This window comes from Strix aluco, chromosome 19 (assembly GCF_031877795.1).
Source record: "Strix aluco isolate bStrAlu1 chromosome 19, bStrAlu1.hap1, whole genome shotgun sequence".
Taxonomy (NCBI): domain Eukaryota; kingdom Metazoa; phylum Chordata; class Aves; order Strigiformes; family Strigidae; genus Strix; species Strix aluco.
In genome coordinates, this window is record NC_133949.1 from 10,705,491 (window position 1) to 10,714,922 (window position 9,432).

A 9,432-nucleotide genomic window follows, 5' to 3' on the forward strand; every position below is an offset into this window, starting at 1 on the left:
CCGGAGCAGCTGGTGGAGCCTCCACCGAGCCGGTCCTCGGGATTTATCCACATTGCTCTGCCTTATCAGCCATGCTTTTCACAAGCACTTAAATTCAGGAGGAAAAGGAAAAAGTGAAATCAGATAGAAATGCAGGTCTGTTTGCTGTTTTCTCCAATGAAATGGTTCTGGGTAAACAGCAGACGCCTTTGATGAAATCCCAGCAGGCTTAAACAATAAAGCTGGTTACAAACTCAATCTGGCGCAGATATCAGATCTGAAATTGTTTCAAAAAAACATGTCAACATTTTCTAATGCTGCTGCAAAACTTCCTCGGCACCTTGCCACAAGCCTGCGTCCATGACGCAGGACCCGTGCTGCTGTCCCAGCTCGTGTTGCTCCTGCCATACTTCCCGTGGGGAGTCCTGCCCTGGCATCTCTGCACCCCCCGGCCTGCCTGGAGAGCCCCGAGCTGCGGGGAGATGCTCGGTATCACCTTGGAGACATGAGACAGACCTTCCTGCTCCGTGCTCGGGGCACACCAGGTTGTTTTCCAGCTGTAAATCCAGTCACCATCCCCAGGCGCAGCCTGGCTGGGGCTTTGCGGTGCTGGAGGTCTGGCAGGGTTGGATGAGGGGCATCGGGCAGGGCGGCCGTTCCTCTTGTCCCACCCCAGGGACAGCATTTGGCCCCGGGTTCATGCTGGGTGCCACCAAGAACAATTGACTTTTCCATGGAAAAACAATTTGCAAAGCGCTACGGTGGCAGAAAAGTGCAGCTGGGTGCTCCGCTTGAGTTTTGCCTCCAGTGTGCCACCTCTGCATCCCGCTGGGAACCAGCCACGGCCCAGGGCAGGATGAGGCCGTGCGGTGATGTATGGGTCCATCCAATGGAAGGCCTGGCTGGGGGCACGGCTCGGCCCCTCTCCTAAACCTACAGGGACTTTGTCTGGCGGAGGTCGGCTGTGTCAGGGCGGGAGGCGATTTGGCAGCTCCTGTTAACATGTGCCCCTCTGTCAGCGTTGATGTTGGAGTACCAGGGACCATCCAAACTTGGAAAACACGTGGAGCCAGAGAGTGATGAGGCAAGTCTCACGCTGGCGTTGGTGGGGCCAGCCTGCCGGCCACCCGGCCTCGGCACTTCCCAAACAGGTCAGCACTTGGGGTCTCAGGGGGACACCAGGGGATGCAGGACCCCAGTGGGGACCGAAGTGAGGGGGTGAGAGGCTGCCGAGGAGGTGGTGGCAGGTCTGGGGGTGCCTGGGGCTCCCACAGGCTCTGCGCCTCCATCCACGAGGGAGCTGCTCCCTGAGTGTGGGGACAGACACCAGCTTTCTGCATTGGAGCCAGCCCTACACGCACCCTGTCCTGCACCCCTGCGGAAGTCTCCAGCCCTGAGCTGATGCCTGACACAGCTCATGTCCTGTATGGCAGCAGGACAAGGGACAGCTGTGCTGGAGCAGCAGAGCCCTCATCCCTCCTGGGAGCTGGAGAGGACAAAGGAGACGCAGGAGAGGAAAAGCAGGGCAGGAGCAGGAGGAGGAGGAGGAGGGCAGGCAGCCCTGGGGGGCGCGGGGGGCCAAGCCTCGGCTCCGGCACAGCACAGGGGGGGACGTGGCAGACCTGACCCCTCTGCGGAGGTTGCCTTCGCCATCGATCCCTGCTGCACTCAGGCTCATTAGGACTGGGGAGCTGCTGCGAGCGGCTGGCGGAGGAGACAGACGGGGGGAGCGCTCGCCGTGGCTCCCTGGATCGTATTAAATATTTACTTTGTTTTGTTTTGTTTTTCCCAGCTATATTGATCAGAGATGGGGGGGGGGGGGGGGGGGGCGTGCGGTCGGATGTCAGGAGGGAAGAGCGAGCAGAAGCAACGGCTGAGCTGCAAAACAGGGACGGACCCTGCCAGGGTGCTCCCAAGGGCTGCACCCGCTGTCCCCAGGGGGACCCGTTGCTGTCCCCTCCCCCAGAGCTGCTCCCCCCAGATCCATTCATCCCCCCGTCAGGGTCAGGACCAGCATCGCCAGCACAGCGGGGGCTGCAGCAGGGCGGGTCCTCCTCCCCATCCCACGCCAGCCCCATCTCAAGGGATGCAGGACGGGGGGATGCCCAACGCGACGGCACCTCGTGGCAGGGGGTGTCCCCTCGCCCCGGGCCAGGAGGTGCCCCCCGCATCCAGGCTGGGCCCTGGGAGCGGCCGCGCAGCCGTCGCTGTTTCTATTTCGAGAGGAGCTCTACTGGAAAAGGAACAAAAGCCGAGGGAAGCTATAAATAGCCGCCTCCTTCACACCAGCGCCTCCTCCACCCCAGCATCCCATGGCCGGGGAGGGGGGTCCCACAGCATGCAACCACGCTCAGCCCTGCCATCAACACACCCCCCCCTCATTTTCGGGCCGATGTCCCCATCCAAAAACCAGAGGGAATAAAGCGCTGAGGAATATTCACCGCCGAAGCAGAACTGGCTCAGAACAGCGGTTTACCAAGTTGCCCGGTGACTCTGCCCAGCTGCAGCCTGGTTCCCGGGGGGTTTGCTACCGCCCAGCCGGGCTCTGCACCCACAAACACCCCTCAGGGATGGATTCAGCCTCCTGGGGATGCTCCTCTCGCCCCGGCACAGCCCTCCTTGGCCCTGGCTGCGGCTGGCGGGGAGCAGGGAGAGCTCAGCGGCTCGGGCAGACCTACTTTCAAGGCTTTAATCCTTTTTGCTTAAAGGATCTTTTTTTTTTCCCCCTCTCTCTTTTTTTTTTTTCCCTTTTTTATTTTTTTTCCTTTTTTTTCTTTCCACACGGCAAAGATGGGGTCTGATCAGAGGAGAGACGCAGGGAGCTGACAAGCTGCGGAGTACGGAGAGAAAGGAGAAAGAAATACATATTTATTACCCTCAATTATTAAAAAATAGATAGCAGCAGATCTTAGGCCCTGGCAGAGGCACTGCGGAGCCGTTTGTCTGAGGACTATTTTGTTTTTTAAATTCCATTGAAATTATAATATGCCGGGCTTGTTAGCACAAACACCCTGGCACATCCCTGCCGAGGGGGGATCATCCCAGCCCCTCTCCCAGCTCCGGTGTGCTACCCACAGGGCGGCCATGTCCAGCACCCCACGGGCTGCTGAATTTGCAGGCAGCGAGGAGGCAGGGCGGCCTGGGGGGAGCAGGAGCTGGTAGCAGCAGGCAGTGGATGCAGCCAGCAGCCTTTGTCCCCCTCTGCCTTCACACCGGGGGACCAGAGGGGCTCTGCTCTGTTCAAGTGCATCCCAATGCCCAGATGCTCATTGACACCTGGCCGGGCAAAGGTCTTGTGGACAAGGGCTCATCCGGGCCACCACGGACTCATCGCATGGCCAGAAAGCCACTGGGATATTCTCCATGCCCAAGGATGGGCTTTGCACCTCTTGGATGGCACCGTGGGGGTCCCATGGCCATGGGGCTGGGGTTTCCCCAAGCAAATCAGTGGAAACGCCGGTGCAAACACGGCTGGGAAAAAAAAAAAAGCGGTTCTCAAGTGCGGCACACGGGGCTGGCGGAGCCGCTGGCACCTCCCCTCCGCTTGCAGGGCTGCCTCCGTAAGGAGCCCTGCCAGCGCAGCAGCCAAATTCCCTCCTGCTGCTGCTCCCCAGTAAACAACGGCTGCAGCCTCCCCGTGCGATGGTGGTGCTGGGACTTGGGGTGCACATGGAGCATCTCCGATGCCCTCCGGCTCCAGCGCCACGCTCTCCCCGTGGCCAGACACTGCTGGGATGCGATGGACCATCGCAGACCCCCAGCCTATTGTGCCATCACCACTCCGGGGCCGAAACCTGCTGCCGTCCCATCCCACTGGCCATGAGCTGGGCAGAGAGATGGGGCCCTGAGTGCAACCAGCTTTCAGTGCTGGGAGTCACTGGGGTGGTCACGGCACTACCAGCCCGGGCAGGAGCATCACAAAAAAAGCTTCTCACCAAAGCCGGGCTGACTCCAAGCTGCCGTGCCCACTCTGAGCCGCTGTGCCAGCACCACCGGGAAGCAAGCAGCCGGCGGGCACATGTGCTGTTAAAGAGGAAAAGGAGCTTTCTGCACCAAATGGAGCATTTTCTACTTAATAACCCCCCAATCCTAATCTGCGCAAAGAAGATTGCCCCCTGCATCTCCCTGTCCTGCATCTGCCACTTGCCGCTGCCCGCACTTAACACGCGGGCAGAGCCACGGCTGCCCGATCGGCACGTGCCCTGCCCTCGGCAAAACGGGCAGGAGAAAGCCCAGCTGCTGGGGAGGGCAGGCGATGCCCAGTGCTGGGCGCAGGCATCTCCTCCATCAGCGCTGAGCCTCCGTCATTTGTCATCAGTAAAAATAATATTCCTAAAAGTGTCCCCCCTGATTGTCGGGCGGCAGGCGCAGGGCTGTGGGTTTCCATGGCGATGCTGTTCCATAGAGATGGTACGGGGGATCGGTGCTTCCTCAGTTTGGGAGATGGGACGTGGCACCCACATTGGAGCGGGGATGGCACCAGCTGTGCTGTTGGCAGAGGGACCTGAGGCCAAACCAGCTCGTCACCCCTTGGGCTTGGGCAGCATCACCCAAAATAGCAGTGAAGGAGCACCCTCACCCGAGAGGATGAGGATGTTCCTGCATCCCAGTGGTGCCCCCGGGGCCGTGCCCTGCACCCCCTGCCCACGCCAGCAGACGGAACCCCCAGCTCCTCCTCACTGACTCCCACCAGCGTCCTGCTTGCTCCCGGCCCCACGGGTCTCCCTGCCACCTCCCAGCCCCTCACTTGTTGCCTCCGCTCTTAAATCAGACACTAGCCTCCTTTGGTGGGTGCCCAGTCAGGGCAGCATCTCACCTGTCCCAACATGCTAGAAACCCGACCAACAGTCACCATTGCTTGGGTGTTGGTGCCTCGCCTGCCTGCCACTGCCTGCCGCTCCACCAAAGTGCTTTTTAAAGACATAATCTGCTGTTAATAACCAGAGTTTATACCGAACGCAGCTAAGCCCTGGGATTCCACTTTGCAAACAAAGCTGGAGTTTTCAGCTGTTTGGGGGCGGCTGGAGCAGCTCCCCGGGGTGGGGATGGGGAGCAACGTCACCCAGGGGTGCCCCGCTGTAAGGCAGAGTGGGATGGGTGCTGTCCCCAGGGACGTGGGGCTGAAGCAGCCGTGTCCTGGGTCACTCCTCTGCAACAGGGGGCGGGGGTTGCCACCGCACTGCTCCAGGCTGGTCGGGAGCTGGCAACACCCTAAAGCATGGGTGGCCCTGGCCCTACCCAGCCACCACCATGTCCCTCCAGGCTCCCACGCCTCCCTGCCTGGTTTTTGCCTCCGAAGAGGGTTTTGGCTGCCAAAACCCATCAACGCTCTGGCTGTTTCCAGAATCCCTGCCCAGCCTTGAGGCAACAACATCCCACTCGAGGCCTCATCCTGCACACCACAGGGACCCACTGCCTGCGGCTCTGGATCCTGTGCCGCTGGCTCCAGCACCAACGGGTGCCTTGGGGAAAGGTGGGTGTGAAATCACACCGGAAAATGCATATTTTTACATTTCCCCGGCAGGTTCACTGGTGTTTTTAGGGCAGTGTTTTGAGGCCACCTGGAGTGTCACCCACAGCCTCGAGCACCTGGATGGGACCGTGGGGCACTGGGTGTGGCACTTATAGGCAAAAAGTGGGAATAACATTTAGCAGAGTGTGGCCACGGCTCTGACCCTGCCAGGCTCCAGCAGCGCGGGTCACTGAGTGGCGACGGCTCCTTCGCATCCCGGCTCCAGCTCCAGCCCCAGGCAGCTCTCGCCTGCCTGAGCCTCCCTCGTTCCCCCACAGCACCACCGCAGGGACAGCCTGGGCCACATCCTGACACACACCCCCACCCCCAGCCACCCCCCCCTTACTTCACCGGGCACAGAGAGCTTGTGGCTTCCTCTCAGCTCTTTAGGAAATTAAACTTTTATAAGCAGAAAGGTTTCTGGGCTCTCGGCTCCCCAGCGCAGGAACCGCAGCCCAGCCTGTGCCCGCACCCTGCCCGTCGGCTGCTCTGCTGCAGGGACAGACGGGGCCTGGACGCCCCGTCGATGGGCTGAGCGATGGCTGGGACGGGGACGAGGCTGCCCGTGACCTTGGTGTCATCCTTGACCTGGAAATCTCCTTCTCCTGCGTCGCCAGTGTTGCACTCCTGCCTGCGGCCACCTCCGGCAAAGTGCAGAGCGCTGCGCCAGCCCTGCCGACACCCTCACCCAGGCTGGAGCTGCACCTCATGCTGTCACCCACTTCCACGCCACTGATGACGTCCCAGTGCCCAAAATCCACCCTGAATCCCACCAGGGCTGCCTGGTGCCTCACTGGCTGGAGCTCACAGGGTGCAGGAGGCCCAAAATGCCCCCGGGGCATCGCGACGCTGCCCTGGCCACGCGGCCGCTGCCTGTCCTGCCGCAAACGCCTTTGCCCCACGTGGCACCGCGTGCGAAGCTGTCCCCCCCCATGAGCGGGCACATGGAGCTGCTTCCCCTGGGAATGTCACCCGCAGCTCAGCTCCCACCACCCCAAGCCCTGCCATGTCCCCCAGCCCCAAGCCCAACCCCGGTTCCCCAGCAGCGGGACGGGGAAGGCGGTGGCGGTGCCACCATCAGCCTGCGCCGCCTCCCACCAGCGCAGCCTTGTGCTGCCACATCCTTCGACAAGGCCAGTGGCCCCCGGGCCCCACCAAGGGGTTTGGCCGCAGCCCCGCACCCCGGCAGCAGGTCTCCCCCTCACTCCCCATGTGGGGTGCCCCCTCCACACCCTGCTTGGGGCAAATGCTGGGGACCGGGACCCCCCACCCGGTGACACCGGGCCACGGTGAGACGGGGAGGGGGGAGAGTCTCTCGGCGGGATGGAGGCCTCCTCTAACTGCCTGTTGAATTATTCAGGAATGGCATTAACTTATAAATGAGTGTGTTTGACTGATTTTGTGGTTGATGTACAGATAAATTCTAATGAAAGACAGCTACAAGATTTTAAATTATTAATTAGACTGCCACTTAACAAAGCCTATTTGGCACTCTATTTCCTTGCTTAACAAGACAAAAACTTTAAGAATAGGTTTTGCATTAGCCCACAGGCTCTTCAATTTGCATTTTGTTTTTCTAGCTCCAGAAATGAAAGCTGTACATCTTGACCTTAAACAGGCTACCCCTGGTGGGATGCAACCCTGCCGGCAGCCTCGTCGCCTGACTCCACCTCGGGCTTCCAGTTTCCCAGCCTGGATGATGCTTTTCCTTCAGCCGGTAGCACCGGGGCTGGGAACCGGGGCTGGGAACCGGGGCTGCTCCGAGGGCTCGGGGTTTATTCTCAAGACTGCAGCTCGATTGGGTTAATACGCCGAACAAAGCCGAGGCGAGAGACGGAGAGAGGAACATCCGAGTGCGAGGCCCCGCAGCCACAAGGTGACATTCCCCCCAGTGGGAAAAAGCATCCCCGGGGTGACAGCGGGGGTTCTGCCCTGCCCGGGGGTCCGCACCCCGGCACGGGGGGCTGCGGGGGGGCTGCGAACGCGACGTCGGCACCTATTCCCGCTGCCGGAGCCTCGCCGGAGAGGGGCATGCGGTGGTGGTGGAGAGGGTTGGGCCCGGGGCTGCGTGGCCACCCGCTCCCCGGGGCATGGGACGGGAGCGGGGGGGGCCGGCCGGGGTCCCCCCGCATGGCACCACTGTCCCCAGCATCTCTGTGGGACTGGCCCGGGCGCAGGTGGGGCCGGGGGTCGTGCCCCCCCCCGCCCCGCCCCGCCCCGCCCCGGACCCCCCGGGAGGGCCGGCTTCTCTCCTCGCTGTGATGTCAAAAAGCTCCCCTATGATGTCCCAGGCTGTTGCCATGGAAATAACGTGATGTCACAGCGGAGCGATTCTCCTCGGGGGGGGGGCGGAACGGGACGGCTCGCCCCAACTTCCCCGCCGAACCCCCCGCGTCCCCCGGTGATCCCCGTTTCGCCTTCCCTCGCCTCGGGGAACGAGCACCGACCCCCCCCATGCCCGCCGCAGCCCCGCTGCCTCCGGGACCCGCCGTACCCCGGGACCCGCGGGACCCGCCGCGTCCCCGCTCCTGCGGGACCCGGCGCCTGCCGTGCCTCCCCCCGCTCCTCCCGGTGCCCCCCCCCCCGCCCTCTCCCCGCCGCGCTGCGCTCCCGCCGTGCGCCGCCGGTGCCGCTCCCCGGAGACCCCGGGGGGTGCCCGAGCCTCGGTGGAGGCGGCGGCGCCGGTAACACGGCGGCAGCGGGGGGCGCCCGGCGGCGCGGCCCCAACTTCGGCGGGGAGACAAACTTCGGGGCCGGCCCCGCTGTCCCCGGTGCCCGCGGTACCCGGTGCCCTCCCGGTGCGGCTCTCACCTTGGCGGAGCATCTTGGAGCCGGGGCGGGCGCGGTCTCCCGGCGGCGGCGGCGGCGGCGGCGCTCAGAGCCGCGGGCGCGGCGGCGGCGAGCGGTAGCGGCGGCGGCAGCGGTGGCTGCTGCTGCACCGGGAACGCGGAGCCGGGGCCCGGGCGAGCGGCCCCCGCGGGGGCATGGCGGGCCGAGCCGCAGCGGCACCGGGGAGCGCCGGCCCCGGAGCACCGGGGAGCGCCGGCCGCGCCTCTGCCCGCCGCGCGTCCCGCCGCCGGCTTTTAGGGGGGAGCCGCCCCCTCGGGGCTGGGGCCGCCGCCGCCCCCCACCCCCTCGGACCGAGCCTATAAAGGGGCGCCCGGTGCCGGTGCCGCGCTGCCTGCAGCGGCGGGCAGGGCTGGGCAGGGCGGGGCGGGGCAGCGACGGGGCGGGCAGGGCTGGGCAGGGCTGGGCGAGCCCGGCCGGGCTCCCCCCTCCTTTCCTCCGCCGCTGCCGCCGCCGCCGCCGCCTCTCCCGCCTCCCGTGGACAGTTCGTGAAAGTGCCGCTGCTCCCGTTCCCCGCGCCGCCCCCCACCCCGGCCCTCTCCGCCCCACCGGGGGGCATGGCCCAGCGCCGCCCCCACCCCGGGGCTCTGCGGTGCCCCCGGGACCGGCTGTCACCCCCAACCCATCGCCGTCCCCTCTGCCGTCGTATGTCCCCCCTACCCCCGCCGGTGCCCCGGTATCCCACTGGGGCTCTGCCGCCCGACCCCGCGCCTGCCGCCGTCACGGCTGTTCCCGCTGTCCCCGCTGTCCAGAATCGTCCCTGCCGCTCCCCGGGGACCTGCCGTCCCCACCGTCTCCTCCGCTTTTTATCGCCCCCCTCCGCACCCCGGTGTCCCACCGTGGTCCCGCCACACGATCGGAGTCCCGCCACACGGTCAGGGTCCCTGCTGTCCCCTCTGTCCCCTCCGCCCCGGCACGGTCCCTATGGCTCCTCCGGAGTCCCTGTCTCCCCTACGGTGCCCTCCGGCCCTTATCGTCCCGCTCTACCGGGTCCCTGCTATCCCACCGGGGTCACGGATGCCCCACCGGGAGCTCTGCTGTCCCCTCTGCCCCCCCGGCCCCTGCTGTCCCCGCACTCCTTGCCACGGTCCCGA

General features: G+C 64.4%; 1 protein-coding gene across 1 annotated transcript in view; it reads right to left on the minus strand.

Moving 5' to 3' along the window:
* RTN4RL1 (reticulon 4 receptor like 1) overlaps nucleotides 1-8,375 on the minus strand; it is a 30,531-nt gene extending 22,156 nt beyond the window's left edge. Inside the window, exon 1 of the mRNA XM_074845033.1 lies at nucleotides 8,303-8,375. Coding sequence (XP_074701134.1) covers nucleotides 8,303-8,315 — 13 coding nt within the window. The 5' untranslated portion in view covers nucleotides 8,316-8,375. The remainder of the gene's footprint in view (nucleotides 1-8,302) is intronic.
* Between the last annotated feature and the right edge of the window lie 1,057 nt (nucleotides 8,376-9,432).